The sequence below is a fragment of the Filobasidium floriforme genome (assembly GCF_021052385.1).
Source record: "Filobasidium floriforme strain CBS 6241 chromosome Unknown HD553scaffold_1, whole genome shotgun sequence".
NCBI classification, from domain to species: Eukaryota; Fungi; Basidiomycota; class Tremellomycetes; order Filobasidiales; family Filobasidiaceae; genus Filobasidium; species Filobasidium floriforme.
Genome location: NW_025763622.1, coordinates 2067961 through 2095593, shown reverse-complemented (window position 1 = coordinate 2095593; position 27633 = coordinate 2067961). Strand labels below are relative to the sequence as shown.

Below are 27633 nucleotides of genomic sequence, written 5' to 3'. Positions count from 1 at the left end.
AGCGCTGTAATATCAAACATATGAAGCCATACGATATGTACGATTTTCCATTCAGATATAGAGACAAAGCAATAGCACCCAGCTGCAGTGAAACGCCACCCCATGAGCTTACGTAATCCTTATCCGTTCGGCCGGCCCAAAGTCAAAGGGATGGACTTGGGTCTGGCTACAGCTTTGTGATATCCAACTGGTTAATACTCGATACAAAGCTATCTTGCAGCTATTTTATCGTGAGATCGATGCCATGGAAGAACAGCCAGATCAGACCGAGCCGGCTGCCGCCCGGCAGGCCCAAACGCAGGTCATGGTCAACCGGACCTACCCCGTACCTCCATACTATTACAAGGCGTTCACGGATGCCGCTTGGAAAGCACACAAAGCCCAGCAAAAACAAGCTGCCGACCAGGAGCGAGGCCAAATTTGGGAGAGCAGTGGAGCCGCTTCGAGGGCTGAGGGCGTCGATGGCAAGTCCGTAGAGGAGGAGGAGCAGCCATGGAATCCTTTCGCTTCAGGGAACCAGGACGATCTCTCCAGCCGAACTCGGGTCCTCTTTGAGCCACCCAGGGTGGACTGGATGATCGAGAGTGGTTATTGGGAAGCTTTCGGAACTTCACACGCAGTGAGTTTTGTCTCACTCCGCGTTCTTTCCCGTCGTCTCTGACCATCTACCTTGTCTGCTTCTTAGCTAGATATTCAACCTGCAAGCGAACATCAGATGAACCTCCCTCCATTCCGACCCACGGACGTCGAACGTGAGCTCCTCCAACCTTTCGGTGCTCTGAGTATCATGTTGATCCTCGCCGCTTACTGCACCGTTGAACTCCTTTCCGTGAAAATACTGCATGTCGTTGTACCATAGTGACGGATCGACAATACCTACACCTCCTCCTCAGGTCGCTTTTACATACCAAACTCAAGCTGATCGAAGCTCTTACCAAAACACTTCGGCCGGCCGACCAATTCGCCGCAGATACAGAAGAGTTCTGGAGAGATACCGGCAATAGATGGATGTCCGAAGGCGAGCCTGTAAGTGTGATAGCTCATCCTGACTGCACGTGAACCACTGTATGAAGTGTTCCTACTCACGCTCAGCCTTTTTCTTCGGACATAGTACGCCCGGCACATGCATTCCTTAGGACTCGCCATGATCCTGGTGACAAACAGTCTTCGTGACGCTCAAGCTCGATTGACCATGGAGTTGATGCTCAAAGCCCAGATCGAACGCCGAAGAGAACAGACGGTCGAGATGAAAAGGTGAGCTCGGCGGTTGATGCTGTTTCCTTCCTGTGTTGGGACCGCTTGATGGCTGATCTCCATCACCTCCGTGTTCATTGTAGGAAATGCGCGGATCTCAATCGGAGGCTGCAAGACCTGAGGTCGATCAAGTCAACGGCAACGCAGCCATCATCGATCAGCGACCCGCCAGATGTGGATATGGACCACAAGAATGAGTTGCGACATTAGAGAACAGCAGCCAGATACATAACGACACCTGATGAATAACATAACGAAATGGTTACACATGTAGCGTACAACGGCATGACTATATCTACACAAATGCTGGTAACGATGCGATTTTGCGGCAGAGGTTCGGCAGCCTCTCACTTCTTGAAGGTTCGTGACCGATTTCCTGCACTGAGGTCGGAGGGATTCTGAGGAGGTTTGCGGAAAGCAGACGTGTCGACGATCGCTACGATGTGGGAATGACATGGTGTCAGCTACTGACAATCAAAACACTGCAGCGCTTCATACTTACGCTTCTTGGGCTTTTTCTGTTTCTTGATCTTGCCAGTCGTGCTCTCTGGTGCAAAGGTATCTAACTGGTTCGGCTCTTGGCTATAGTCGAAATCGGGTATTTCCTCCACCTTGACCGCCTTTTTCTTGCCCTTGGCCTTTTCTCCATTGACCTTGATGCGTTTTGCGGGCGAGGGTTCCACCTCGGCTACGGCTTCGCTCGTCGCTTCCGGAGCAGGCGGGATCACTTCGGCCTTGCGCTTCTTGGCCTTTTTCACCGTGACCACCTCGTCCTTGTCCTTCTTAGCAGCCTTGGTCTTGGTAGTACGTGATGCGGCGGGAACGTAGGGGACTTGCTCAGGCTCTGTTGGAACAGCGTCGGCGGATGTCATCTCGGCGTCCTGTGTCTGTTGACCCTCCATCGGATCATCGATCTCGAGTTTGGGTGTCGAACTGAACTGAGAGAGGATATTACGCATGACCGAGTCAGGCTTTGACTGTGTAGACCGAGTCCCGGTGTCAGCTACTGATCTGTATCGATGCCTGTCATTGACTAACGCTAGGACCAGCTTTGGCCAACGCCTGACCGAAGAGAGCGCTCTGAACGGCTTGCACACGACTCGCTGCCTGTGCTGCCCAGTCGGCTGGGGTGCTCGAAGCTAAAGTCGGCAGAGCTGAGCACACACAATCTCGAGTGATAGGCCAACGCATCGTTCCATCCACTCACCAGTAGCAGAGTCCCATAACGTCGATGACGGCCTGGAGAGCTCGATCTTAGGTTTAGAGACCCCGACAACGGTAGCATCAGATTCGCTCCCCTGGTCCGCATCCGCCATCTCTACATCCCCGTCGACTTCGCGCGCGTCCAAAAGCGCTTGAAGCGAGTCGCGATAGTTCTTTGAACCTTCTTTCCGTCCCTCTTCGATCAACCTAAGGAGTTCGTCCTTGCTCGCTCTTGTGATTTGATTCTTTACGTAGACGGTGTTCACGAACTCTGTCTCGGTCGTCGGCAGCTTTTTGACCAAGTTCCACAAGAGGATGCTCGGCATGACGTAGCTGCAGGACCGATTCAAACTCTCAGTCATCCTTCGCCGATGTGGAGAAAGCACGCCATCTTTACTCACTGTACACTTTCGTCCTCGTCTCGAGCCTTGGCATCCCTCCAGGCGTGCAACTTTCTAAACACCCGTTCCTCCATGAACCCCCTCTCGGACGTCCCCCACGTCATCGGATCCCCCGGCTTCCCATACTCGGCGGTCTTCGCCAAAGCCCCTCGATGGCTCAGCCGACTTCTCAACAGACCTTTCCATCCGCCAGAACCTTCTCCTAGCTCTTCGTCGTAGACGGTCCTCTGATACAGCTTCATGGCCGTCTCCGCCGAGCGTCGGAGGACGTCTCGGACCTGATCCTGGGTGCCCTCTGAGCGCTCGAGGAGGGTGTTTCGTAATTGATCGTAAATGTTGAGCAAGAAATGCGTGTCTGACCGGGCGTAATGCAGCATCTCCTGCGGTAAAGGTCTATCGTATCAAACCGAGTGTTCGCCGGGTCAGTATCACTCGCACAGAGAACGTTGCAAGGAGCTGCACTTACCGGATCCTCCAATCCGCCATCTGATATCGCTTGTCCGCGACGAAATCACAATAATGCTGGAGAAGGAATGCCAGGGAATGTTGTGGGAAACCTACAAAACCGACCTCGAGTCAGTTCAATAGCGCGGGTACCAGATTCTCAGCTCAGCTTACAGAGCACCTTCGTCGCATGGTAGGTATCAAACATCCCGACCACATAGATATCGAAATCTTGCTGCAACCAAAGGATATCGCTCTCCGCCCCATGGAAGACCTTGATGATGGCCGGATCGACCAAGACTCCGCCAAGCTTGTCTTTCCTGACAAGGTCCCTGAGTTTGAGGAGATCGACGACGAAATCCTCTTCCCTCGTGCTGATCTGCATCAGGCACAAGAAACCGGTGAAAGACCGTGTGGCGTGGTATTCCAGGTCGACGGCGATCTCGTCGCTCGCTTGTAGTTTGTCCACCATGCTCCGATAAGCGGATTCGGTATCAACATAAGTAAACGGCGTGGATGCGAACGGCTGGACAGGTACGGCGGGTTTGTTGATGAACAACGAGGAGGGGTAAGGAAGGTGCTTCGTCTCGTGGTAATAAGGATGTTTGGTGAAATCCGGCTTGACGACAGGGTCCCTTGACGTCGTTCCGGTTCCCGTCCCGTTTCCGTCATTACTGCCCGTCTCCCCAAAGAACGGCGTCCCAGCCCTCGAACTCGCCGGCGTAGGCACGTAATCAAGGGGGACCATCGCATGATGTTTATGCTCCAAAGTCGGCTGCCAAGCCGGTGCATCGTATCGGTTATCAGGCTTTAGTGTAAACGAATCTTGTGGTTTAGGAATGTCGGCTTGAAGAATCTCGGGTGCGAGGGTGGGAAGTTGGTTTGTGCCTTCGATATCGATTTTTCGGGGTTTCTATCATGTTCAAGTAGACGAGATGCGGTGATCAGTAGGCTGAACTATTTCATCTCGAGAGTTCATATTATGAGCTCAGGGCTGACCTCTCTCGTAATCGGTGCACCTGGTCGAACGGTCACAGCAGGAACTTTCCGTCGACCCGTAGCGATATCCAGGTTGATATCCTACCAGACCAAAATCCACGATCCAGCGATTCGGATTCCAAGCGACCGGTTAGTTAGCGAATCAGCCTTCCTTTCCTCTTCCTGTAAAAAGACATCAAAGTCCCATGCGCGGGGGACCCACCGTAGCTTCCAACAACCCATCCACGGTATCCTGCACATTAGGCGTAAATTCGTGTACGACATCGTCCTCCTCCTGCAACTTTTGCTTCACCCTCCCCGTCGAACTCTTGCCACTCGCGGCATTCCTCGAACTGTCCACAGCCTGAATCAAATTCCTAGCGAGGTTCAGGACCCGCTCGCTGGACTTGTCTAGTCGTTTAGCGAACGATCGGTCCAGCGTCCGATGGAGTTTAAGGTCTTCGGCGTCGCCTAGTTCGCCAGCTTGGCCAGCTAGGGGTGTGAGGGATGATCGGAGGTGATCGTAGAGGGTGGAGGGTCGAGCGGTATTGTCCAGCGCCTCACCGGCGCTCGCGGTCGGGCTCGAGGTCGATGATGAACTCGACATGATCTCAGATCCAGATTGACTTTTAGCCAAGGCTTTCAACCTCAATTTCCGCAAACGCAATGTCTCTTCGTCCTCTGTCGTCGTTGCTTTTTCGCCTTGAGGTACAAGCCCTGTGATCGTGATTCCACCCAGATCTCGCAATTTTACCAAATTCGAAGCGACCTTGTCTCCCTCGGTCAATGACTTTTCTCTCTCGAGTCTTTTCTCTTGATTCCGCTTGAAGAGGTTCTCGTAGCGTTGCAATTGCGTCGTCCTCGGAGGTATCGGCAATCGCAATGGCAACTTCGATTTGAACTTGCTGGGATCGGGAACGGCCTTGCTGCTATAGCCTCGCGAGGCTGTAAAGGCTCTCGAGAACAGGACGGCGAGATGTGGCGATAGCCTGGGCCCGTTAGATCTAGCTCCTTGTGATTGACAGAGTGATGAGATTCTGCTAGATCCTATGCAGGTGCAGGTGATGAGACGATCTGTATATGGAGGTCGATTCTGCAATTCTTGCAACTCGCTCGCTCGCCCTTCTGAAATCTTGGGAAAGCTGATCAGTCGATGTCAGAAGCGCGGAAGCAAATTCGTTGGGTTGAGGGATACCCTAGGGCCGGTCACTCTTTACCAACAGAGGCAACCAGCTCGAGATTCCATTTAACATTCTCCATCTTGTGACTGGTCGACCTCAGCACATTCATTCTTCTACCCTCGCTCCTTATTGTCTTGCATTCTGCAATCTTCTGCATCTAGACTCTCTTCTACATCTAGATCTCCCCCCCGCTCGACTGGCATATACGACAAATAGTCACAATCGGTCAAAATAAACAAGACTAATTCAGGTCATCTTCCCACCTTCCTAACGACCAAACCAAAACTCGACTCGCAACGACATGGTCAGTCCGTCGGACACACCGGTTAAAATTAGCTGGTATTGAGCAATATTGATGTCACATCACTCACCTCTACCAGTCCAGCCTCTGTCGAAACCGTCTCGCTGAAGAACGCAAGCAATGGAGGAAAGACCACCCGTTCGTACGTCCTGGACCGTTTCCGTGTCCCTCTTTTCTCCTTTGGCTGCTGACTTACTGACCTTGCCTCTTCTCGCCTTTCCTCTCGTAACACCTCGATGTCGGCCCGACCCGGCTTGATCTGGAACACTATACGGGGCTTGGTACTGCAGGGCTTCTTCGCTCGACCGAAGAAGGAGACGGACGGCTCTCAGAACTTGATGATCTGGGAGGTCGGTATCCCGGGGAAAGTCGGGGTGAGTCCTTCTGCTCTGTCGTATTCTCCGTTTACTCTTTCTTGCCATTTCCATTCCATTGCTTTCGCATCCCGGCCGCCAGTCCAGACTGATTAGCTGACCGTCTCGTCATTTGTTCTGCATTTCCCATCTCTGTCTGTCTTTTACATACTCGGGATGATCGGACGGAATGTGACCATAGACCAACTGGGAAGGAGGGCTGTATGAGGTGACAATGACGTTCCCCGAAGGTCAGTGCTGTACCCCTGCCTCCAATCTCACCGTTACCTGTCCTATTATCTCGCCGAGTAACCCTGAGGCTGAACCTGATTTCTCTGTATGCTGCATGATATAGACTATCCTCAACGACCACCAAAGTGTACGTTACGCCCCAACGCCTCCCCCTTTCCTCCCCTTCGCTCCCCTGCTCGACTCTCGCAATCGGACTGACCACCCTGGAATTGTGCACATTACCGTAACGCAGGCAAATTCACCCCGCCTCTCTTCCACCCCAACGTCTACCCCTCGGGGACCATCTGTCTTTCGATCTTGGATGAAGAGAAGGCTTGGAAACCTACTATCACTATCAAACAGGTCAGCCTTCTATATCTCCCTTCAAAATTTTCTTTCTCTTCAAGCTCGGGTAAAGGGAAGGGAAGCTGATTAGACTCTATCTCTGGATTGCTTTTGTTGTATATGGACGTGTTTAGTTGCTTCTGGGGATTCAAGACCTGTTGAACGATCCGAACGCTTCCGATCCCGCCCAGGTCGAGGCGTACACCATGTTCAAGTGAGTTCGAGGCGGAACCGACCGTCTCGAAGAGGAAACAACGCTTTGTACATGGCCTGTTGCTGATCCGATTCCGATGGGACCTTTTCGTTCGTGTGTTTTTTATAGGAACGACAAGGTCGCTTACGAGAGGCGAATCAAGCAACAAGCCAAGGAGAGGGTACAAAAGTAGTCCTTACCCTCCCTCTATTCTATTATCGTCCTCGTGAAACAAAACGGGTTTCGTTGCGCACGAATTCTCGTTATAGTTGTCCATCCCCTTGCCTCGCCTCGTTTTTCACTGAATCGATTGATTTTTGGGTGTCACCGTGAGAGCCCTCTATTCCATCCAGAGCGTTCGTCATACATATACAATACATATATACACCGTCTCCGCAACCCTGAAAGCGTTCGTGATGGTGATGCCAATGCACGGCCTTGCCATTCGTTTCGTGTTACTCTTCTAGCTGAGAGCAGCTTCGGCCTCGGCTTCCGAGATCGGGCCGAGTGACGGTTCGGCCTTTTCAAAGTCTGTCGTGATCGTCGCGAGATTTCATAGCGTTAGATATGAAGAGAGATGATTTCAGGTCGAGAGACGCCGACGTACATTGCCAAAAGTTCTTGTGCTTAAAGTCGTCCGCCGTGATATACGTTCTGAGTTCTTCTCGAAGACTGTGATGCATAGAGATGAACGCAAATGTGAGCGGACAAGGCAAGATGACTTCAGGCGATGTAGACTGGACCCACCTGTTGTACAGCTCGCTTTCCTCCAGCTGCAGTATGACCGAACATATCGATCAGTCGCCGCCTGTCAGATTGGCAAGACTGAAGGTATTTACCAGAAGTGCCTGTTCCCGCATTGTCTGCCAACAATCGGTGGCCTTTCCGAAATTGCTGCTTGAGAACGACGTGGAGACGATCTCCTTGCTGACCTCGGCCAGATCTTGCATCTGCAATGGTAGATTGCTCTGCGTTCAGCCGACGCCGCTCCTGCAACTTCTTCTAAAGGACAGCATCTCACGGCTTTCGTAGTGATGTCGCCACCATGCTCTACCTGTCTCAAAAAGTCGCCAACAGGATCTTCGTTGCTGATCACACGACCCGTCTTTGGTTTGTGTTCGCCAGACTTCGAAGCGCTAGTCAGTGGATCTTGCGATCCGCTTGCAGCAGGATTGTTGAACAGCGCATCGATATCGATTCTAGGCAAACAATGTGCGATAAGTACGGTGCACTGTCGCCCAGGTCAGTAAGAAACGTCCGACTGACTCTGAATCGTCTGCAGTTCCGTTGGCTCGTCCCGATTTGCGTTCGGCCCTCTTGACCGGCGGCGGGACCCTCTTGATGTTGAGCTCACGCTTTAGTTCCCTGACGACCGCTTCCGTCTCTTTTACGACTTCCATGGGTGGGTACAGATACTTGATCAGCTCAGGATGAGGCGGACCGACCGGGTTTTCTTCTGGGTTTGATACGGTAGCGAGGTGGAAGATAGCCTCCTGGAGTCGATGAATGGCAGGGTTCGACGAGGTATACGGGTCGAACCAGGGGTACTCCACTCTATCCAGAACTGGGTGTCAACCTATGCCAACCTTAGAGAATGGAAGGTGCTTCAGCTTACTCGTCCTCAACCTCCTCGTAGACGTCCAGGTCCATTCCCTCGACGAGCTTGTCCATGAGCAGCAACTGGTTATCGGTGGGCAGTAACGGATGCTCCGTTATCTGCTTTCCGGATTTGCTATAGAGGTCGTTCAGGGATGGGAAGAAGAACGATCGTTCGTCTTCCGCAAAAGGCATCTAGACGCTTCGTAGCAGTCAGCCAATGTTCGATCAAGCCAAAGCAACCGAGACTCACCTGGACCCAGTACAAGTAATGCAGCTGATCCGCATCGATGACCGGTTTGCAAACGCCAATTTTCGGGGGGCTGTTGTTTTTGTCTACTGTTCGGACCACCGCAACATAGTCTTTCTGGACCATGGCTTGAACGATAGCTGACAGCTGGATCTGCGAGTTGTGATTATCCGGCTCTGCCCAGATGAAACGGACCTCGCCCATTTCTTGATACCGGCGCATCTATCGAGATACGAACGACTGGGTAAGCTGATCATTCCGCTCCGTCGACTTCATTTTGCGTCTTACCCCAGCTGCCTTCATGAAGCCGACCACATCCATCCCAGCGACGGTTTCCATCTCTGGAAAGATATCCTTGGGCATCGGAACCCATGTCTTCCCGAACTTGTACGCCTTGACGAGGTTCTCCTCTTCGACCTCTCGCTCTTCGTATTCAACTTCCGGCTTCGCTTCTTGATCGTCCGTGCCCAGGATTTTGGACGCATCCAGTGCTGTCACGTCAATATCCATATCGTCGTCGTCTTTGGTCTTCGGAACAAGCACGGTATATCGTTTGAACGGCGTGATATCCGCTTCAATCCCCGCGCTGGCCGTCTGAGGTGCAGTCCTAGCTTGACTTTGCGATTGACTGGCCCCTGCAGTATGTAGACGGTTCTGCGGTAAAAGCTCACTGGCAATGACCTTTTTCAAGCTCATAGGCGATGCCTTTGCTGTAGCCTTGCTGTAACGAACCGGAAACTCGATCCCTTCATCCGGGTTGATTTCCTTCGAGCCTATACGAAATATGGATTTGATAGGTACCGAGTCGGGTTGATTGATAGAGGGTCCCCGAGCGATGGATAAAGCCAGGTCGATAGAGCCGAGAGCTGGTTGTTTCGAATCGTCGTCGTCTTTACACACCTCTGCCATCTTTTGGATGAACTTGCGCCAAAAGCGCTCGGATTTTGGCTGCCAAATCGGTAGTTGCTCAGTTACAGGTTTGGCGAGCAGGGTGACTGCGCCCAAAATGTTCGCTTACCAGCTGATCGAATGCCGGTTTGTCTTCTAGTAACTCGTCAGTCGGTCGAGCATCGTACCCAACTCCGCTACCGACCCATCACTCAGTCTTCCGCCCAGTATATCCCCGGCCTGCAAACTCACATCCATCTTACGACGATCTCCTGTTCGTAAAGCATGTTCATGACCATCTGCCAGTTATCCGATTTCAGTTTTGCCTTGTCTAGACGATTTCGATAAAGATCAGCCATAGTACTGGTACGCGGGGGATATGAAAGTGCATACCGTGTGTGAGTACGACAACCTCCCGCTTGAACCCTTTGCTCTTGCTCGAATCGTCGGTGAAGTTCTGGTGCGCAAGCACAAGAGCCGCGAGAGCTATTCCGCCAATAACAAGCATGACCATCAGAATGACATGTAACATTGGTCGTCTGAAAAGCGATACTGACGGTTCGCTGGGTTCTTCCCCGTCTTGATACTCTTGACGACGCTGATCATGGCCGGAGCCGCGGTCTGAGGATAGATGACCGATGCTACGCCGATGTAGTCGGCCGGATCCGTTGCTTCAGCTTCGGGGTGAGAATTGGTATCGGCGGCGAAGTACGGGTTATTCGTCGCTACGGAGGAATCGATTTTTTGAAGTAAGTATGCTTGGACAAGTGAGCCTCAGGCAGATGTGCGTACCTCCGCCAAAGGTGATCACACCGGCATATTCCGTCTTGCGTCCCGACTGAATCTAAAGTTGCCAATACAAGTGAAGCGATATCAAGTACACCTGCTCGGAAATCGACATCCTATCCCGACCTACTTTGGGAGCTATCTTCCTCTGGATGTATTCCTTTGCTAGTGCTATCTTCTGAACCTCTTCTCCGGTACTGGGGTCCGAGACCATCTCCGTCATCCCTTCCGAAACATCTAAGCAGTAGATTGTGACCGTTCGTGACATCCTGCTGCGCTCGTCCTGATTGTTAATAAAAGAGGCCTCGAGTCACCAGCTGAAGAGGGACGGACGCTGGAGCGAGAGATTGGTCTATGTTGAAGTTGCAGGGAAGGAACTCTAGCATCCAGCTTCTGTCAACTGCTAACTGCTATTGCTAGCCTGCCAGGGTACAGGGTCCGTTGTTTTGAATGTGGGAGATGAATCATCTCCGGGGCTATAGTAGCGGACATCTTGACGTTTATCAGTCCGCGTCAGTCACGAGGTCACCCCTGAGCCGGGGTTCGATGTCGATACACCTTGCGGCTCAATTCCCTAGTACATAGTAGGTGATAGATGGGACGATACAACCGCCAAGTCCCGTAGGTTACTCGGATCCTCGTGATAGCTGCAAGTCGAGGTCTCTTCAAGATGGTGAGCTTCTCATAAACGCACTGATGATGGTGCCGGGGAGACTGATTGTGGCATGAATACCTCTTAACCCTTCCTCAACGCAGCTTATGTTCTCGTGAGCCTCCAAGCTATCTTCACATAACATCTGAAGTGGAGTGGCATCGCTAACACGTACATCATATCACGTTTCACGATGACGCAGGGTCTTCAAGACGCTCACAGAGCAAGTAGTAACGGTGGAATTGAAGAACGATCTGTGTATCATGGGAACGTTGAAGTCGGTAGATCAGTACGTCGTATCCCTTTTCTTGACGGCTCCAGCTCTATAGACCACAAGGGATCTCACAGAGCATACTTGGTTGCTGCTCACATAGGTTCCTGAACATCCGACTGGATAACATCAAGGTCTCGGACCCCGAGCGATTTCCTCACATGGTACGCTATCGTACCACCTCTCTTTTTCCATTGGTCTGAGGCTTCCAGCTTCGCTAATACCCGCTTGTGTTCGCACTACAATTCAGATGGCCATCAAGAACTGTTTCATCCGAGGGTCCGTGGTACGATACGTTCAGATGCCAACAGGAGCGGTAGATACGCAGTTGTTGGAGGATGCTACGCGTAGAGGTCCGTATTCCTTTCTCGATCGTCGTTACCATAAAGATGCGGTTGCTAAGGTCTGTCTCATGCTCATTCTTGGTATTGGATGATGTAGAAGCGAAAGATAACAAAAAGTAGAGAGACCTACCGGGGACAAGCAGGACATAGAAATTGGGATCATCGATTTTGGCAGCCACTAAGCCGCGACATGGCTGCGAATCGTCTCTATACACAGAGAGACTTATCCGATTGTATAATATACCTCGTACACTACACTATGCGATTCAAATAGCTAATAGTGTATGGAGCATTTACGAGCATTGGGAACCTTCCGTTGTTCTCGAACGATCTCCGACCTCTTTGTCGCTTCGGTCGTTGCCGATCGTGATCACGCGGGTCATCAAAATCTGTGTTGACCGTCGTGGTATATATAGGGGTAGCCCATTCACAATCATCTGCAAAATACCCTTTGAACTCCGCACCCAGCTATCATAGCAAGACAGATAGATTCAGACAAAACAAGATGCCCGCTCCCGCAGAGATTCTCAAGTACATCGATGAGCACCAGGATGCTTTCATCGACCGATTGGCGAAGGCCGTCTCGATCCCCTCGTGAGTCATGCTGCAGGACGAACGAGAATGACGATATCGAAAGGAGGATTGCTGATCGCTGATTCGATAACGACTTGACCTTGTATGATGTTCTGACAGTGTCTCTGGAGACCCTGCGTACGTACACCTGACGCAGAGATTTTGGTTAAACGAACGCTTATCTTGCTCAATCTCTCGATCAGCCGACGCAAGGATGTCTTCGCCATGGCCGACTGGCTTAAAGCCGAACTCGAGAGCCTCGGTGCGACCGTAGAGAAGCGAACTCTCGGTAAACAGATGTTGGACGGAGTGGAGCTCGATTTGCCCCCTGCGCTTTTGGGACAATTGGGGAACGACCCTAAGAAGGTACGTTATGTCTCGTCAAGAGGGATCACGGTTCCAAGCCGTCTATCCCGATATAGCAGGAGAAGCTGATGGAAAGACAACTCGTATACTCGAACAGAAAACCGTCCTCATCTACGGACACTTTGACGTCCAACCCGCCGAGAAGAGCGATGGATGGCTTTACGACCCTTTCACCCTGACCAAGGACCCTGAAGGTACCGGCAAGCTTTACGGTCGAGGATCTTCGGATGATAAGGGCCCGATTTTGGGTTGGCTGAACGTCTTCCAGGCTCACAAAGAGTTGGGAGTGGAGTTGCCCGTAAGTGGCCGCCGAATGTCGAATGCGGGATGAGGGCGCTGAGCTGGGAATATATTCGCAATCTTGTGATAGGTCAACATCAAGATGTGTTTCGAGGGGATGGAAGAGTCTGGCTCGGAAGGACTCGACGAGCTTATCGAGCAGGAAAAGGACAAGTTCTTCAAGGGCGTCGACTGTGCCTGTATCTCGGACAACTATTGTGAGTCGAACGTTCTTCCTCTTCCACGGTGACGACCAGCTGATACAGGTTGTGTGTGGAATGTGATAGGGTTGAACACTACCACTCCTTGTTTGACTTACGGATTGAGGTGAGTGAACGGGACAAGGGATCAAGCAGACGATGAGGCTGATTTCGATGTCCTAATCAGGGGAGTCAACTACTTCCGAATCTCCGTCTCTGGCCCTTCGAAGGACTTGCACTCTGGAGGTGAGTCGCAATTGTAGCCGATGCGGAGGATTGAGCTGATTTTTGGCTGATCACACTTCTGATAGTGTTCGGTGCTGCCGTCCACGAGCCCATGACTGACTTGGTCACCTTGAGTAAGCTTACGACAAGTCCATCGTGATGACTACGTGGAGCTAACATCAACCTGGCTGACCAGTGTCCAAGCTGGTAACCTCCAAGGGCGAAATCTTGATTCCCGGAATCAAGGAGATGGTCGCTCCTCTCACTGACGAGGAGCGAGCAAGGTACGAGGCCATCCACGCCGAGGTCAGCGACTTTGACGATGCCGTCGGCGCTGCCATCACCCTGCACGACGACAAGGTCAACACCGTGAGTCTATACGGATCCGTCAGGCCGTTCTATGTTGGGCTTGGCTGATCAATCTGGGGTCGATGCAGCTCATGGGCCGAATGCGATACCCTTCGTTGTCCTTGCACGGTATCGAGGGTGCCTTCTGTGAGTTACTGAACAGCGCGTAAAATCTAGACGATCCGCTGATAGACATCATGATCAGACGGTACCGGATGCAAGACCGTGATCCCCGCTAGCGTGCATGGTGAACCTTCAACTCTTGATTATTACGCGAAGCGGCATCTCGCTAATATGTTCTCCTTGTTTCTCGACAGGCAAATTCTCGATTCGATTGGTACCTGACATGACTACCGCCAAGGTCACCGAGTGCGTCCTGAAGTACGTCAAGGAAGAGTTTGCCAAGATCGACACCAAGTGCAAGATGTCCGTCGAGATGGTCCACGGAGGTGAACCCTGGATGGCCGACCCCAACGTCAGTCTGATGTTTGTGGCATTCTTTGCCCGACCAGGGGTACTGACTTAGTCCGTCATTCATGCTGCAGCACTACAACTACCGGGCCGCTCACAAGGCTACCGAGGACGTTTACGGGATCAGCCCCGATTACACCCGTGAAGGAGGTCAGTACATTGCAGAAGCGTGGCTTGACCAAGCGACTGCTCGAACGACTCGGTCGTTGACCTCTATACGTACTGCTCTTAGGTTCCATCCCCGTAACCTTGTCCTTTGCCGATGCGCTCAAGATCAACGTCTTGCTGCTGCCCATGGGTCGAGGTGACGACGGTGCTCACTCGTAAGTCAGCTGTGTAGAATCATCGAGATACACGATACTAACGTATCTCTTCCCTTCCGCGCAGAATGAACGAGAAGCTCGACACCGACAACTTCATCAGGGTAAGTCTTCCGTCGATCTGCCCCTCTTTGCGTATTTCAGCTTACTGATCCTGCCGCTCACGTTTACAGGGAAGCAAGCTCTTGGGTTCTTACTTGCACGAGCTGGGAGCTAGCTCAGAGTAGACGGGTATGGGAAACGTTTAGGGGTTATCGTGATTGTTTGGTGTCAAGCCATCTTGCCAGAATCGCATCGTATTCATCGTAACGCATATCAGGTCTGTCTCGTTGCACGAGCGTCTGAAACGGGTATGTTCCAGAGAGTCTTGGTCAAGAGCTTCGGTTTGGTAGGAACCGTGAGGGCTTCTCCGCTGCGACAATACCACCGATGGACAACTCGGTTACAGCAACAACCCGATTGCATACAAAATCGACTGTCTCCACGTTACTATCATCCAGAATTGCAGTCAGTCTCCACCAAATGATGTAAACGACGAGTCCACGCTGCGGATCTAGTCACGACCGATCCACCGGCGAGCTGGAGATATAATCACAGGACGGTGTTGTGATCGAAGGAACTCGGCCTCGAAACTTGACGAGAGACTATCCACTGTCTGACGTTCAGAGTGAATGTCGATGGGGAATGATGATATGGCTGTGCATTTCCATTCATCGTCTAGACCTGTTGACACGGCGGTCATACGTATACCGCTCAAGTCGTGACACGATGAACGAGATCGCCTTCATATGTGTCGTGTATGATATGGCCGCAGACCACGATCTGGGATATGAACAAATTTGTAAGCACGATGCACAATATCACAAGGCACACTGGAGCGCGCATGGAAGTCGAAAGCGAGAGACTGGCCGTATCGCGAGTCAGTGTCAAAAAGATGCTTTCGTCCCTTAGCTACCCCGGGGCTACAGCGTCTTACTCCCTGACAATGAGCTCGTTCCCAAGGACCCTCCACACTCATTCAGGCCAGTAGAAGCACCGCGCCCCGGGGCTGTAAGGCCCATCGGTCATGTGTTTCAACGATCCATTGGACACTTGGCAGCTGCCTATATAATGGAAATAAAGAAACTATGCTACCGGGGGTTGAACCCAAGACCCTAACTTAACTCAAACTACTAAAGAGGATCTACCTATCGTTGCAGCTCGACGAAAGCGACGTGTGGTGTTCATCAGGAAGTAGATGGCTACAAGACCATAGGCGAGCATGGCGACAAGCGAGACAGGTCACTATCATCTCGAGTGGTCGTACTCCTGGTTCACGCGGGGCAGTCGAGATGTATCGTTCCAATTTCGTTTCGATCTCGGTATAATTGTGCGTTCCATCCAAGCCAAGGGAGGATCGTCGATCGAAGCGCAACGAAATTAGTGATTAGGTTTACTTCCGACGAGTCTGTTTACGTGATTCATACCGGAAGCACTTTTCGTGGTTCCAGTCCACTTCAACCCAACACTCGTATACATCGCTGCAAGCCGCAGCAAGATCCAGCAATATTAGCTGAGCAACATCGCGAAAGACCGCAAACCACAAGCTTACCGCAATTCCCGCTAGTACCTCTGAAACCAAACCGTATCCCAATCTCAAGGATGTCAGCCGACATGGACGCTCGAACTCGGTCGGCGTTGATCAAACAGGCCGAAAGCCTCGTCAAGCAGCATATGCAGGCTTACGATCCTAGCCACGATTGGTTTCACGGCAAGTCTTGTCAGCTGTTGACCTAAGCCCAATATCCAAAGCTGATCTTGCTTTAGATCTCGTCTTCTTTCTTGTGAATCCTGCACCTGTGCAGTGGACAGGGTACGAAATACGGCTCTGCGTCTAAGCCGGGATCTGCAAGCGAGCGGCCATATGATCGACGACCTGCTCGTTGAACTGGTGGCTCTCTTTCACGACATGGCAGGTCAGTCTCCGGCACTTTTGATTCTTTCAGACAGGGCCTGACTGGTGATAGCCACCGGACCTTATGTATGACGATCAGATGGTATGTTGTGCTCGAGTTCTCGTCGTGCGAGTTATCGACTTGCACACACTCAACTCGTGCTCATTTTTCCCTCTAGCCAAATACACAAACGCATCCTCCCTCTCGGAGACCCTTTCTCCATTTCTCTCCTCTCCCTTGACGACAAAACATCTAACGACAAGTCAGGCAAATGACATCCTCCATCTTATCCCTTACATCTCTTGGTCGACCGAAAAGAAGCTCCGTCAATCAGGCGAATGGGACCGGATAGAAGAGCAACTGAAGGGAGAGGGAAAATGGGACGTACTGTGTTGCGTGCAAGATGCGGATAGGTTGGATGCTATCGGAGCCTTCGGGGTAGGTCCACTTTTGCCAGCTTATGTTCGCCATCGTATTGTCACACCGCTTACCCTTACTTTCCGGACTTCGTCTCTTCGCTGCTCTTGATGTAGATCCTCCGAGTAGCGGCCTACTCATCAGCTGTCAACAGACCCCTGCACGTCCCTGCATCGAAACCGGACCGAGAGCGGGACCTAAACGCCGAAGAAGCCGCCGAACTAGAGACACTCCGGAAAGGTTCTTCTATTCAGCATTTTTACGACAAATTGCTCTTGATTAAAGATCGACTTAAGGTAAGTTTGTTTTGGCTGGGTTGCTCTTGCGACCTTTATGAGATGTAAATGTGGTCCAGACGAATCTGATGGGTCGGGCGGCATCGTGTTGCATGTCGACTGAGAATAGACGGATATGGGCAAACGGGAGGGGGAGAAACGGCATCAGACCGTAAGTTTAACGGATTTCCTTTTCTATCGCCTCGCAGCGAAATTGCCAGTTGGCTGGATGATAAAACCTCCATACAATCTCACTGATCGGCTTGGTCCATCCCGACTCGATCGTCTCACTCTGTCATGTCATCAGATGGTCGACTTCTTAGCAGCAATCTCGGACGAATCCGACGATCGTCATTGAAGGCTGATTGTCAAAGGGTCCGAGGTTTAGGCTATATGGACTGTGTCCTGTCCTCGCTGAGGCCTCTCGTCAACTTGTATCACGCAGCATTCGCATTTGATTTGATAGACTAATGGGATACATTTCCTCGTAGCGTGTATATCAGAAACAGATCGAGGTATAAAGAAATCTAAATATGAGATGTATTATATATGTGAGGCAAGCAAGCAGTAGCAGGTCCTAGTACGAGAGCTATCCTGGTCGTCCTGGTGAGTTTGCTCAACCGTCAATTAGCCTGACAAGAATCGTTTTGCTGGAAGGAGGGGGGGGAAAGTAGACGGAAAAGTCTACTCCCACTTGACCCATCGCTTGGTGGGCGTGGCAGGGACCGAAGGGGCTCCACCGACAGCCGAGATGACCTGCGAGGGGACGGGGAGGACCGAAGCGACGGCCGAGGTGGCAGAAGCGACAGGAGCAGGGAGCGAGGTGGCCGAAGCAACGGCGCTGCTAGCTGATGATCGGACGGCAGAGGTGGCCGAAGCGACAGCTCCGGTGGCGGTAGAGCCCGAGGTGGAAGACATCATCATCGAAGACATCATGGACGAGGTGGTGGATTCCTCGGTCGAGTTGTAAGCGGTCGAGTTGATCGAAGCGGGGAGCGACGAGTCTACGAGGTAGAGAAAACAATACATCATCAGTCGCTGGGCGCGTGTAACGATACTCAAAAAGCGGGACTCACTAGCAAGAACGTCGACATCACAGAACCCTTCGTAAAGCCTGGCAACGGTCCAAGTGGTGTTGTCCCTCTCGGTCTGGTTCAACCCGGTCAAGTTATAGTTGGTGTACTCCTCGACGTCCGAAACGTTCAAGTTGAAGGTCAAGTTCTCCAACTGAGGGTAATCCCTGATGACGATCTCCAACCCGGCGGCGACACAGTCGTTGCATCCAAAGTCGGCGATGACGGATCCGTTGTGGGGAATAGCGAGGATCTCCTGGTAAGCGGTAGCGTTGGCACCGAGGATGAGAGAGTCGATGTAGTTGTTGGTGAGGTTGACGCCGAGGTAGTCCTGGGCCTTGTAGAGGAGGGCGGTAGGGCAGAAAGTGGTCATGTTCGAGGTAGAGTTCATAGAGGAAGAGGCGTTGGACATCATGGAGGTTCCGTTGGCCATGAGGAGCGAGGTGTCGCTGCAAGAGGGAATGCATGCATCAGCACATGGATCTTTCCCTTTTCGCGCCCGCACCAACAAGACCACTCACTTGGTAGACAGACAAGCGACCTCCCTGGCAGTAGGGTAGGCGTTCATGATAAACTCTACCAAACCCTCGCTGATTCCGAACCTGGACAGGTCGGTCGCACAGGCGGTAGTGACGGTCTCGGTAGCATTGTCGATGGTCGTCTGGTTACAGGCGTCGGCCGAGCAGAGGCCGGTGAGGTAGTCGTTGATGTTGGGGATGACCGAGGTGTTGACGTTGTTGAGGACTGCTCACGAGAATGCTTGTGGTCAGTCTGATGTGACCATTTGAGCGAGAAGCGGGATGAAGCTTACTGGGCAAGAGATTGTTGACCTGCAAGCACTGCGACAACTCCGATCCGGTAACGAGCCCAGTGACCGCCTCACGACATTCCGCGGTAAGCCTATAAACGCGCATCGAACGTGAGAGAGTTAGTATCACAAGGTCTATCTGCCACGTATGGCTGGACCGAGGGTCACTTACAGTCGGGAAGCGTACTGCAAGAGCTGAATAGGCGAAGAGACCTGGGCAGAGACTCCGGTGGCCAGTACGGTGGCGGCGGCGGCGGTGGCAGCGAACTTCATTATGAGGATTATGGATTATGAGTTTGGCGTATGGAGTCGATGCGGATTGTAGAGATTTTCCTGTTTTAAAGGAGGATGTGCTACGACTGAAAGGGAGCAGATCTTGACGCAAAAGAGACGATGTCGACCTGAGTGTGTGTAGCTATATATCCCCTGACTCTTCTCGAGCTTTTTTCGATCTTTCGCATTCCCATGACATTTGCAGCGCAGAAGGGGGGATCGTCGTCGTCACCCTCGCGTGAATCAGAAGTGTGGCGTCGTCATTCTCGCGTGGTAACTCCCCGCTGGCCGCGCTCCTGCTGGTGCCGCCCGAGCCCGCGCTCCACAAAAACGTGTGTCTCACTCCTCCCCTGCTCGCCGTCGATCTGGGCTGCTGGCCATATCCACTCTCGTACAGTTTCGCTTCTTCCGAACACACACACGCACAGCCCGTCCAGCGCCCAGGGTATCCCAAGGACCTTCGCAGTTCTTCCCTTCGGCGGGCGACAGTCAGAAATATATTCATCACATCCACCTCGTTTGCCGTTCTTGCAACCGCCCCTTTTCCGCCCTCGTCGCCCAATCGGACGACACAGCCGGCACCCGGGCCTGTCGATCCAGGGATTTCTCTTCGTCGACCTTCATTATTGGCTACCTTGAACTGCGAGATACGGGATGATGACGACGAGAACTACGATCTACGAAAGTACGGGTGATACCGCATCGACGTCAAAGTCGCAAGTCGTAGTCGCAGTATAGGTGGATCTAGGGATCTCGAGGAATTGGATCGCTCTCGTGCTCCCTGCTCTGCCGTGTCGTTACAAGTTCCAGGGCTTTACATCTCGATATGCGCGATACGCGGCCGTTCCTCGTTGCGCAGATCAGTAATTCAGTAATCAAGCAATCGATCAACAACGATCGACAGGGACCCAGCTCGTCGTCATCCGTCGCCCATCGTCATTATTGGTATCCTTTGCACTCATCGCTTTTCACATCCAGGACCACATCAGCAGCAAGGCTGTGTATCGGATCTTCCTTGCGCTCAACGCCTGCCTGTCCTCGTATTCTGGTCATCCAGCCTACCTTGCGGGTTCGAATAGCTAGGAAGGCTTCCAGGATCTCTAGGAATATCGCTCACATGCTTGGTATCGTGGTTGCATCTCGCCAAAGCCAATCCAGCTGATGAGCGATACGTCCAGCGCCCAGACGGGTCGCGCTTTGCCATCGGTGCGGTCGACCCCTGAGCGTAAAAAAAATTCCCGGGATCGAGCTGCAGATCAAACACTGTCCAGCTGTACCCGTATCATGTCACCTGTCAAAGCCCCGTAACGATCCTCTCAGCTCCTCCAAGGTCCACAAATCGGTAAGAGAATCATAAGCAGTCGAGTGGGGTGCTCTATCAAAGGAGCCTGACGGTTTCCCTGCTGAAAGCAACATTTGTAATGCTAGAGCGCTGGAAAGATCGAAACCGATAGCAATCACTCTCGTTGCGGTCGGAATAATGCTTGTCGTCACGAGAATAGGAGAGATACTCCTAAACACACAAGCAAGCTAACCTCGGGCCTAGACGCAGGCTATCAACCCGATGTTGGCCCCAGCTATCACCGTCTTAACCAGTACAGCCCTCATCGTGGTGATGCCCAGCAATCGTGTCAAACAGCCGTGTTCGGACGCTTCAGCATTCGAGTCCCTGCAGGCCTATTCACTACCCATGCGCGGTACCGCAACGTCGACTCGGACTTTTCTTACGACTTGAACGGCCAACACAGAGGGGCTTCCAAGGTAATCTCCACATGCCACATCACCTGATACGATAAGAAGCCAACTTGACTGGACATCGATCGATAGCTCACCAATCACAACTCCACCAGCTTGTCTGACTGCGTCGAGCAGTGTAACAGCCACAAAGGTCAGTCTGGTCAATCTCACCGAACGATCGCTGGCGGCTGGATGAATAAAGATGTTTCTCTGCGGATTGTCAAGCCGTAAGCTGGCAGGAGAAGTGAGGTAACCCTCACAACTGCGATCTCTACTCGGCTGTTCCCAAGACTAGGGCCTATTTCGCTTTCGATGAGGAGAACGGTGAAACGAACATCGCTTACTTAAAGGACTGCAAAGATGACGGTCTTGGTTGTTGTCGGTGGGCGGTCGAACTGGTCGGTCGAGAGCAAAGTCGATGGGGGGCAACCCGAATTGATCTGCAATACGGTGATCCTGTTACGATATCAACGATTGATATGAGCTTGGTTATGTCATGATGGCATGCTGGTATTTTCATACTGTCGGTTGGGTCTGATCCTATGATCAGTTATGAAGTAATAGAAGTCTATTGAATTGTTGTACTCACAACTCCTTTGCCGTTCAGGGCGTCCTCGATGGCGTCAAGAGCCCGCGCGCAAAGTCTGAACAGATCTTCGACATTGGCAGTGTCTTTCTGCGCAACAGAAAGCTGGTCTCGAATACTTCAAGTCTTGCTAGCAGTTCTGCTTTCTGCTCTTCAAAGTTGGCGGGAGAGGAGGGCTCAGAGATGTGGGACGAGGACGGGACGTCGACGTTGACGTTGATGGGACCGAGCTGAGCGAGTTCCATCGTAGCCACGGAGAGAGCCCGAGTATTTACGTCGAAAGCAACTTGTGTGTATATATATACATATTGAAATCTCAGCAAACACCCTATTTTTGCTATCCGCTCACCGGGCCCAGATCTGTCGAAATCGTCGTCCAGCCTGTTGGAAACAGACATGCTCGGGTAGTACCCTCCGCTGACACAGTCCGCACTTCGGAGTATCCAGCTCCCCGAAAATAGCCAAAGCGTCAGAATGTGATGCAGCGTTCAAGGGCGAGACGAAGATGCCGCGGCTGCTACCTCCTAATATCGTAAGCATGGCATTCATAGAGTGCGACCAGACTATCGAAAACATCGACATCGATTCTCTGGTGTATCATGCTCCGTCACTTTCGCATAAATATGCGCTGATCAATGCTGTGCGAGACAAACTTTCTAGGTAATCGTTGTTGCTTTTTGGAACAGCAGATCGGACTCTACCGAAAGGCTGGGACCACCTGCCCCATGAAGTAGTATCCCGGCCAGCGAATGGATGCAAGACTGAACAAGAGGTGACAATAGTCCGAATTGGCGACATTCAGAGATCACAACCACGAGAGGTCTACCCCACGCTACCTCTGCCTCGCTCTCGTTTCAGAATCATTCGATGAACGCCGCATCGCTTTCTTTCGGAAGCTAATCTGTCGCCGGCGCAGTCTCGCCCGGACCGAAGCCCGAAAATAGAGAGATAGGGGGTTCGATTTTGACTCGGAGACCCGATCTTGATCTCGATCGAACGATATAGACATAAAGACAACGCTATGACCCCGAGCACACAGAGAACGGGTCCTAGGACGCTCAGGAATGGCAGGATATGGTGATTCGCAGAACCGAATCACAGTAGCGGTAGGGATGGGTTCTGACCTTCCTCTAGAAGCCGAAACCGAGGTCAAAGACGGCTTACAAACGCCGACGTATCCAAGCTATGCGACTCAGCACGGGTCTGGGCTGAGTACGGTAAGCATACTCGTCTAATCGCGCAAGAATGGATCAGTCACTAATGTCGTTGATCATCAGCCTGCAACAGGCTTCGTTCGGCCACAGGCTTGGTGAGTCGCGCTCGCGCTTTGTGAGGACTAGCACGCCGAGCACTGAAGGCATATCGAGAGCCATAGGCCGCTCAAGACGAAGCTGAACCAAACGGCCCCGTTGCTAGTCATAGCATGTCTCTCAGGTGAGATCGGGCGCCGACCAACATCCGTATCCATCGATCCTGACGACCATGCTCCACTGGAAATGTCCAGCCATCAACGCCGTGTAAGCTGTCCGTCCGATACTGCTATCCCACAAATGCTTACAATGAATCCTGTCGCTAGCTCAATAGGACCTACCCAAGAAGCAGGAACTGCCTACTTCAGTGTATCCGGTACTCAATACCTTCTGTCAAACACAGGTCTCATGCTCGGTATCGCCTTCGCGCCTATGGCCCTCAACCCGCTCAGCGAGCTTCTCGGCCGGGTCAAGACGTTCGGAATCTCCATGTCTCTCTATACCCTACTCTTCATTCCCCAAACTTTGACAAGGTCCTACGCGGGGTTCGTCATCAGCCGACTCCTCATCGGGGTCTTTGGGAGCGTGGCTAGCAGCATGATCGCGGGGACCTTGGTAGATATGTACGGCTCGAAGACTCGAGGACGAGCGATGAACGCTTTCACCTTGAGCATATTCATCGGACAAGGGGTGGGACCGGCAATAGCCGCCCATATTGCCGAGAAGACGGATTACCGATGGGTCTGGGGGGTGAGTGCCGTCAAGCGGATCCTACTTTAGAATGCTCCAGCTAAGAACCTGCCATCTGTCGATCTTGTCTACCAGTATCAAGGGATAGCGTCAGCCGTCGGATTGGCTTGGTACTTGAGCGTAGCTAAGGAAACAAGACCCAGCTTGCCACCGGTCGAGTTTGACGACGAATCTCATGCGATCTCGAAACGATGGCGACATCTACTGGATGCGATCTCCGTTTCGATCACCCGACCTTTCGGTGCGTAATTGCCTCGTGTACATACATCTGTACATACGAATCTCGACGCGTGCTAAGTGGACAACGGTTTGAATTGACTGATCAGTCTACCTTACCACCGAACCCATCGTCATAGCCCTCTCACTCTGGGTTGGATTCGCTTGGGGCGTCATCTTCCTGTTCGCCAGCAGCGTTTTTGTCGTGTTCGGTTCCTATGGGTTTTCCGTCTCGGAATGTTCCCTCTTCCTCATGTGAGTAGCAAGTAGCGCGAGCGAAGAAGGTTGATTGACCTCCAAACTCGTGCCATGACAGTCCTGTGGCAATCGGAGGTTGCCTTGCTTCTGTTGCGAGTCTACATCAGGATCATATATACTCTCGAGCGAGTCATCGTGCAAGTCCTGCCAAGGCGGCACCCGAGGCAAGCGATTACGTTCCACCTCAAATGCAAACCGTGGATCTCACCTTTTCTCTCCCGTTCTAGGCCCGACTACATCATCCGTGCGTAGGCGGAGTGATGTTAGCAGCCGGACTCTGGTTCTACGCCTGGACCGCTCGACCATCAATACACTGGATCGTCCCCGGCATAGCCTTGGTGATCGTCAACGCAGGCACTTTCTCAATCTACCTCGGTGTCTAGTGAGCTCAGTACACGTAGAGTCGCTTATTTTCCGTGCTGATATAAGATGCCTCTTTACGACAGCTCATACCTCTCCGACGCTTACGAACATTTTTCGAGCAGCGCCAACGCCTCGCAATCGTTCGTCCGCAATGTACTCGGCGCAGTCTTCCCTTTATTCGCCCGCCGATTGGTGCGTTTTGTGAGAGATCATGCGAAATGCGTCCACTGATAGTCATGACGGTGTCTCTTCCAGTACCAAGCGCTAGGTCCTCCCCAAGCTGGTTCGATAGTAGCAGCGTTCGCCACAATCTTGGCAGCTGTACCTTTCCTGCTAGTCCGTTACGGAGCTGTATTGCGAGCTCGAAGTAGAGCGACGAGCGAGATACAAGCTTTATTAAAATCATGATTTCGATCGATCGAACTCGCGAGAAAGTTTGTCAGGTTTCATTCCGCATGGACTTAAAGGCAAAGTCCGAATATCCGAGATCTCACCCATTAGGTCGACTGTCATGATCATACACAGCCATGCTTTCCTCTACGTCGACAAGCGGGCTCCCAGCGAGGTAAGCGTTGTTCGATCAGCTGGGCTGTCCAGGCTGTACTCGCAGCTGACAAGTCGGGACGCCGATCGGGGCAGAGCAGCGGAACGGTCAGCGGCTGACATCGTCATAATCTCTCGAGCTGAAATGACTTCATACAAGCTACCTTGCACCAATTTCAACCCGCATAAGGATGGCGAGGGCGCACCGTGCCCGTTCACAGGCGAGGATCCCGCTGTTTAGGATTTTCTTTCCCTGCGCGAAACCTTCATTGAACTCGTTTTCCGCATGGAATTCTGGTGCGACAGGCGCTTCAATTCAAGATGCACGGTCCCAACCTTTTATTGTGGAATCTGTTTGTTGATTGTTAGACAGCGCGGGCACTACGGGTGGGCCTTGAGATCTCCCGCCAAGTTCTGTGCCCAATGAGCCCAAACCGACCGAATAGCTTCACAGGCGGGCATCTACTCGATACACCACCCCGACGTCTAAGCACCTCTACACAATGCAATGTCCTCTCACTTGCTCCCATCATGCGCCTTGTGCAGATCCTTCAACCTCTCCCTGTCTTTGGACGCTGCCAACGACGCATCCTTCTCCTTTTCCTTCTCCGCCTGCGTCAACAACCTCCCTTTCACGCGCTTCTCTTCTCGCTCGCTATACCGATCACCCAAGACCTGGAAGTGCGGGAGGAGGAGGACGGTAAACTTGACGAGTTCTTCGCAGACGTCTACCAGGCGGTCCCGGTTTGAAGAGGGGAGGAGGCGGCCGGCCGGGGTGAAACATTTCCAAGCTAGTGGTAGGGAGGACTGCGAGGTTGGCAAAGGTTCGATGATTAGCGATCAGAGGATTTTCGGGGAGAGGGAGGTAAATATGTAGGCAAGACGGTCCGGGTCTCACCTGGTTCGGAATGACAAACATCCTCATCCACCTTCCCAGATTCCGTAAAAACGACAACGTGTTGAAACTCTGCGATCCACCGTTGATCTGCGAGGACGTAGACCGAGGTCATTAGCCAATGTTACCACAAGGATGTGTCGACAAGGTAGTCGAGCCTGCAAGCAACATGAAGCCGACTTGCCTGACATAGCCCGACGGTCCTGCCCTGTGTTGGTCGTACGGATCCCACAGAGAGCGGGATCCAGTCGACTATCAACCACGAGCAAGACAGCCCATGAACGATCATCAAATCAGCCAAGCGCCACTTTCACAACCCCTGCTGAGCGGAAGCAAGCGTCGATACTCACTCTGATTCTTGAACACCGCCGTCACATTCCCATGCTGTTCCGGCGAACACCAAAACTGCCCATCGCTCCATTCGCTCAACTGTCTCAGTTCCTGTACTTTTGGGTGGTCGTGCTGCGTATCGTCCTTTACAGGTAAACCGAGAGGATCGTAAATCCTGACTTGGCAGCCGATGGTATGTAGGATCCGGGCTGCTTCGTAGGCCATCAATCGGGAGAAGGAGCTGTACGAGATAGTCGTAAACAACGGGGGGATCGAGTCGATCAGTACGATTGTAGGCAAGGTCGGGTGCCGAGGTGTGATATCGCCTTGACATAAGAATTCCAACTCACCGTTCTCTCAAGCTCCCATACAAGATCAAGATCTTCACCCTTCTGCCCTCCGGAACGCTTTTGACCATCCCCTTGACGTGATCCAGCTCGAGTCCCTGTACCCAGTCATCCTTATCGACCGCCAGTTCCCCATCAGGCGTCTTTTCCGCTCCCGGGATCGGGCTGAGCAAGAACGGCTGATAAACAGTCTCGTCCTGCGAGATAGCCAGGTATTCTTTGTCGTTATTGAGGCTGGCGGACATGATGGATCGTTGAGCGGGTGGCTGTCGTTGCAAGGACCGAGATGGTCGAGGTCGAAGTTGCAACAGCGTCGGTAACGTGCGGAAAGTCGGACACGGGATGATGACGGTTGCTTGTCTTGTGATCGTCCTGCTAGCGATCGATCTTCCGAGCATGTCCTCGCAGGGTCACAGTCTAGAGTCTACACAGTGTGTTCGGTACAGAAGAGTCTAGATATCTCTGATACTACTACTATAGCACCCCCGATGTCGAAGGTCATCCGGCGATGTAGCTTTGTAGTAGCAAGTGTCTGACGGAATTACACTAATAATAAGTACTCAAAGGTGCTTCCCCGCGTGGCCCTCACGGAATCCTCCGATCGTATATGACCTACACCCCATGCCATGCACGTTTCATCTCGAGAAACCCCCCGACCCGGGCTTGGCAAATATTCCCCACTTGCCACCTGTCCGTCCCATCGAGCTCCTCGCTCCTCGTAGGCCCATAGCGAATACGTTATTGAGGATGCCACGCATCAGGCCCGCCTGTGTATCTTCCAGACCTCCATTGCATTTCTCCCTATGACCCAGTCAAGCCGTTCGACCCAAGAAACCAGTTCCCATCATGGCAGCGCACTTCATGTAATCGAATTCGAGGTTGTAGGGATATGCTGCGGCTACATCGATCTTTGCTGAGACTTCTTGCACATCCAGATCAGGCTCGGCGTGAGGCTCGAAATGGTTCTTCTTGCGGCCGGGTTCAGCCACCCTAACGACCACGAAGTGGGACTAGATGTTCGGTCAGGGCTTAGGGCTGAAGAGGTGCTGGTTATCGGCAAGGTCGTGATAGGCAATTTTATGTTTATTCATCAAGTCGCGACACGGAACCTCGAGTCGATCCTGA

The 27633-nt window shown here is 52.3% G+C and overlaps 10 protein-coding genes across 10 annotated transcripts; 6 read left to right on the top strand and 4 right to left on the bottom strand.

The window, feature by feature from the left end:
- Positions 1 to 215: 215 nt before the first annotated feature.
- On the top strand, positions 216 to 1510 carry HD553DRAFT_303723 (uncharacterized protein). Its single transcript, XM_046178911.1, has 5 exons — positions 216 to 619; positions 686 to 752; positions 860 to 1026; positions 1112 to 1254; positions 1338 to 1510. The coding sequence occupies exons 1-5, from the start codon at positions 245 to 247 to the stop codon at positions 1462 to 1464; spliced, it is 879 nt and encodes a 292-aa protein (XP_046040557.1). The 5' UTR covers positions 216 to 244; the 3' UTR covers positions 1465 to 1510.
- Positions 1511 to 5361, bottom strand: HD553DRAFT_303721 (ribonuclease H-like domain-containing protein). Its single transcript, XM_046178910.1, has 9 exons — positions 4504 to 5361; positions 4302 to 4382; positions 3477 to 4215; positions 3325 to 3415; positions 2859 to 3251; positions 2462 to 2790; positions 2293 to 2393; positions 1757 to 2231; positions 1511 to 1690 (listed from the first exon to the last, which is right to left on the bottom strand). The coding sequence occupies exons 1-9, from the start codon at positions 4885 to 4887 to the stop codon at positions 1602 to 1604; spliced, it is 2682 nt and encodes an 893-aa protein (XP_046040556.1). The 5' UTR covers positions 4888 to 5361; the 3' UTR covers positions 1511 to 1601.
- A 188-nt stretch (positions 5362 to 5549) lies between these two features.
- HD553DRAFT_303720 (ubiquitin-conjugating enzyme 9) lies at positions 5550 to 7276 on the top strand. The gene is made up of 8 exons (XM_046178909.1): positions 5550 to 5765; positions 5842 to 5904; positions 6053 to 6136; positions 6318 to 6366; positions 6471 to 6494; positions 6600 to 6709; positions 6826 to 6905; positions 7014 to 7276. Exons 1-8 carry the CDS (start codon positions 5763 to 5765, stop codon positions 7075 to 7077), a joined length of 477 nt encoding a protein of 158 aa, XP_046040555.1. The 5' UTR covers positions 5550 to 5762; the 3' UTR covers positions 7078 to 7276.
- On the bottom strand, positions 7277 to 10928 carry HD553DRAFT_303717 (SPOC like C-terminal domain-containing protein). Its single transcript, XM_046178908.1, has 15 exons — positions 10535 to 10928; positions 10411 to 10462; positions 10176 to 10343; positions 10012 to 10104; positions 9871 to 9949; positions 9749 to 9815; positions 9019 to 9678; positions 8734 to 8952; positions 8500 to 8675; positions 8151 to 8438; positions 7906 to 8083; positions 7724 to 7834; positions 7632 to 7657; positions 7492 to 7556; positions 7277 to 7415 (listed from the first exon to the last, which is right to left on the bottom strand). Exons 1-15 carry the CDS (start codon positions 10670 to 10672, stop codon positions 7348 to 7350), a joined length of 2388 nt encoding a protein of 795 aa, XP_046040554.1. The 5' UTR covers positions 10673 to 10928; the 3' UTR covers positions 7277 to 7347.
- On the top strand, positions 10929 to 12100 carry HD553DRAFT_303715 (uncharacterized protein). The gene is made up of 6 exons (XM_046178907.1): positions 10929 to 11077; positions 11161 to 11171; positions 11259 to 11345; positions 11431 to 11491; positions 11578 to 11680; positions 11769 to 12100. The coding sequence occupies exons 1-6, from the start codon at positions 11075 to 11077 to the stop codon at positions 11789 to 11791; spliced, it is 288 nt and encodes a 95-aa protein (XP_046040553.1). The 5' UTR covers positions 10929 to 11074; the 3' UTR covers positions 11792 to 12100.
- Positions 12101 to 12176: 76 nt separating this feature from the next.
- HD553DRAFT_354808 (uncharacterized protein) lies at positions 12177 to 14993 on the top strand (the record flags this gene model as incomplete). The annotated part of the gene is made up of 16 exons (XM_046183806.1): positions 12177 to 12265; positions 12365 to 12382; positions 12448 to 12610; positions 12708 to 12908; positions 12981 to 13107; positions 13177 to 13216; positions 13277 to 13335; positions 13401 to 13448; positions 13511 to 13683; positions 13752 to 13809; positions 13868 to 13909; positions 13980 to 14137; positions 14208 to 14283; positions 14366 to 14456; positions 14521 to 14557; positions 14627 to 14993. The coding sequence occupies 16 exons, from the start codon at positions 12177 to 12179 to the stop codon at positions 14678 to 14680; spliced, it is 1434 nt and encodes a 477-aa protein (XP_046040552.1). The 3' UTR covers positions 14681 to 14993.
- Positions 14994 to 15833: 840 nt separating this feature from the next.
- On the top strand, positions 15834 to 17600 carry HD553DRAFT_20332 (uncharacterized protein). The gene is made up of 7 exons (XM_046177113.1): positions 15834 to 16203; positions 16298 to 16408; positions 16487 to 16489; positions 16566 to 16825; positions 16921 to 17100; positions 17210 to 17251; positions 17387 to 17600. Exons 1-7 carry the CDS (start codon positions 16095 to 16097, stop codon positions 17435 to 17437), a joined length of 756 nt encoding a protein of 251 aa, XP_046040551.1. The 5' UTR covers positions 15834 to 16094; the 3' UTR covers positions 17438 to 17600.
- Positions 17601 to 19330, bottom strand: HD553DRAFT_20341 (uncharacterized protein). The gene is made up of 5 exons (XM_046177114.1): positions 19133 to 19330; positions 18964 to 19052; positions 18674 to 18896; positions 18156 to 18601; positions 17601 to 18083 (listed from the first exon to the last, which is right to left on the bottom strand). Exons 1-5 carry the CDS (start codon positions 19231 to 19233, stop codon positions 17764 to 17766), a joined length of 1179 nt encoding a protein of 392 aa, XP_046040550.1. The 5' UTR covers positions 19234 to 19330; the 3' UTR covers positions 17601 to 17763.
- A 3143-nt stretch (positions 19331 to 22473) lies between these two features.
- Positions 22474 to 25123, top strand: HD553DRAFT_20274 (putative MSF transporter). Its single transcript, XM_046177108.1, has 11 exons — positions 22474 to 22773; positions 22844 to 22865; positions 22973 to 22990; positions 23061 to 23073; positions 23133 to 23556; positions 23632 to 23797; positions 23883 to 24027; positions 24089 to 24194; positions 24258 to 24412; positions 24477 to 24585; positions 24649 to 25123. Exons 1-11 carry the CDS (start codon positions 22621 to 22623, stop codon positions 24799 to 24801), a joined length of 1464 nt encoding a protein of 487 aa, XP_046040549.1. The 5' UTR covers positions 22474 to 22620; the 3' UTR covers positions 24802 to 25123.
- HD553DRAFT_303701 (arsenic resistance protein ArsH) lies at positions 25049 to 27007 on the bottom strand. Its single transcript, XM_046178906.1, has 5 exons — positions 26512 to 27007; positions 26182 to 26402; positions 26016 to 26083; positions 25835 to 25921; positions 25049 to 25743 (listed from the first exon to the last, which is right to left on the bottom strand). The coding sequence occupies exons 1-5, from the start codon at positions 26904 to 26906 to the stop codon at positions 25453 to 25455; spliced, it is 1062 nt and encodes a 353-aa protein (XP_046040548.1). The 5' UTR covers positions 26907 to 27007; the 3' UTR covers positions 25049 to 25452.
- Between the last annotated feature and the right edge of the window lie 626 nt (positions 27008 to 27633).

What these genes read in the sequence shown, in the direction of transcription:
- HD553DRAFT_303723 (XM_046178911.1), top strand. Translation starts at nt 245, where the DNA reads ATGGAAGAACAGCCAGATCAGACCGAGCCGGCTGCCGCCCGGCAGGCC. An exon ending in CCGACCCACGGACGTCGAAC is followed by an intron (nt 753 to 859) that starts GTGAGCTCCTCC and finishes GTTGTACCATAG; the next exon opens with TGACGGATCGACAATACCTA. An exon ending in GGATGTCCGAAGGCGAGCCT is followed by an intron (nt 1,027 to 1,111) that starts GTAAGTGTGATA and finishes CTTCGGACATAG; the next exon opens with TACGCCCGGCACATGCATTC.
- HD553DRAFT_303721 (XM_046178910.1), bottom strand. Translation starts at nt 4,887, where the DNA reads ATGTCGAGTTCATCATCGACCTCGAGCCCGACCGCGAGCGCCGGTGAG. An exon ending in CCATGCGACGAAGGTGCTCT is followed by an intron (nt 3,416 to 3,476) that starts GTAAGCTGAGCT and finishes TCGGTTTTGTAG; the next exon opens with GTTTCCCACAACATTCCCTG. An exon ending in ATGGCGGATTGGAGGATCCG is followed by an intron (nt 3,252 to 3,324) that starts GTAAGTGCAGCT and finishes TTGATACGATAG; the next exon opens with ACCTTTACCGCAGGAGATGC.
- HD553DRAFT_303720 (XM_046178909.1), top strand. An exon ending in GACAATGACGTTCCCCGAAG is followed by an intron (nt 6,367 to 6,470) that starts GTCAGTGCTGTA and finishes TGCATGATATAG; the next exon opens with ACTATCCTCAACGACCACCA. An exon ending in TCCTCAACGACCACCAAAGT is followed by an intron (nt 6,495 to 6,599) that starts GTACGTTACGCC and finishes ACCGTAACGCAG; the next exon opens with GCAAATTCACCCCGCCTCTC.
- HD553DRAFT_303717 (XM_046178908.1), bottom strand. Translation starts at nt 10,672, where the DNA reads ATGTCACGAACGGTCACAATCTACTGCTTAGATGTTTCGGAAGGGATG. An exon ending in TGTGATCACCTTTGGCGGAG is followed by an intron (nt 10,344 to 10,410) that starts GTACGCACATCT and finishes ATTCCTCCGTAG; the next exon opens with CGACGAATAACCCGTACTTC. An exon ending in GCTTCATGAAGGCAGCTGGG is followed by an intron (nt 8,953 to 9,018) that starts GTAAGACGCAAA and finishes GTATCTCGATAG; the next exon opens with ATGCGCCGGTATCAAGAAAT.
- HD553DRAFT_303715 (XM_046178907.1), top strand. An exon ending in ACGTTGAAGTCGGTAGATCA is followed by an intron (nt 11,346 to 11,430) that starts GTACGTCGTATC and finishes CTGCTCACATAG; the next exon opens with GTTCCTGAACATCCGACTGG. An exon ending in GGAGGATGCTACGCGTAGAG is followed by an intron (nt 11,681 to 11,768) that starts GTCCGTATTCCT and finishes TGGATGATGTAG; the next exon opens with AAGCGAAAGATAACAAAAAG.
- HD553DRAFT_20332 (XM_046177113.1), top strand. Translation starts at nt 16,095, where the DNA reads ATGTCAGCCGACATGGACGCTCGAACTCGGTCGGCGTTGATCAAACAG. An exon ending in ATGCTATCGGAGCCTTCGGG is followed by an intron (nt 16,826 to 16,920) that starts GTAGGTCCACTT and finishes CTCTTGATGTAG; the next exon opens with ATCCTCCGAGTAGCGGCCTA. An exon ending in TGATTAAAGATCGACTTAAG is followed by an intron (nt 17,101 to 17,209) that starts GTAAGTTTGTTT and finishes GACTGAGAATAG; the next exon opens with ACGGATATGGGCAAACGGGA.
- HD553DRAFT_20341 (XM_046177114.1), bottom strand. Translation starts at nt 19,233, where the DNA reads ATGAAGTTCGCTGCCACCGCCGCCGCCGCCACCGTACTGGCCACCGGA. An exon ending in TTGCAGTACGCTTCCCGACT is followed by an intron (nt 19,053 to 19,132) that starts GTAAGTGACCCT and finishes GCGCGTTTATAG; the next exon opens with GCTTACCGCGGAATGTCGTG. An exon ending in GTCGCTTGTCTGTCTACCAA is followed by an intron (nt 18,602 to 18,673) that starts GTGAGTGGTCTT and finishes TCCCTCTTGCAG; the next exon opens with CGACACCTCGCTCCTCATGG.
- HD553DRAFT_20274 (XM_046177108.1), top strand. Translation starts at nt 22,621, where the DNA reads ATGGCAGGATATGGTGATTCGCAGAACCGAATCACAGTAGCGGTAGGG. An exon ending in TTCGATCACCCGACCTTTCG is followed by an intron (nt 23,798 to 23,882) that starts GTGCGTAATTGC and finishes TTGACTGATCAG; the next exon opens with TCTACCTTACCACCGAACCC. An exon ending in TCAATCTACCTCGGTGTCTA is followed by an intron (nt 24,413 to 24,476) that starts GTGAGCTCAGTA and finishes TCTTTACGACAG; the next exon opens with CTCATACCTCTCCGACGCTT.
- HD553DRAFT_303701 (XM_046178906.1), bottom strand. Translation starts at nt 26,906, where the DNA reads ATGCTCGGAAGATCGATCGCTAGCAGGACGATCACAAGACAAGCAACC. An exon ending in GGACCGTCGGGCTATGTCAG is followed by an intron (nt 25,922 to 26,015) that starts GCAAGTCGGCTT and finishes ACGTCCTCGCAG; the next exon opens with ATCAACGGTGGATCGCAGAG. An exon ending in TGTTTGTCATTCCGAACCAG is followed by an intron (nt 25,744 to 25,834) that starts GTGAGACCCGGA and finishes CCAACCTCGCAG; the next exon opens with TCCTCCCTACCACTAGCTTG.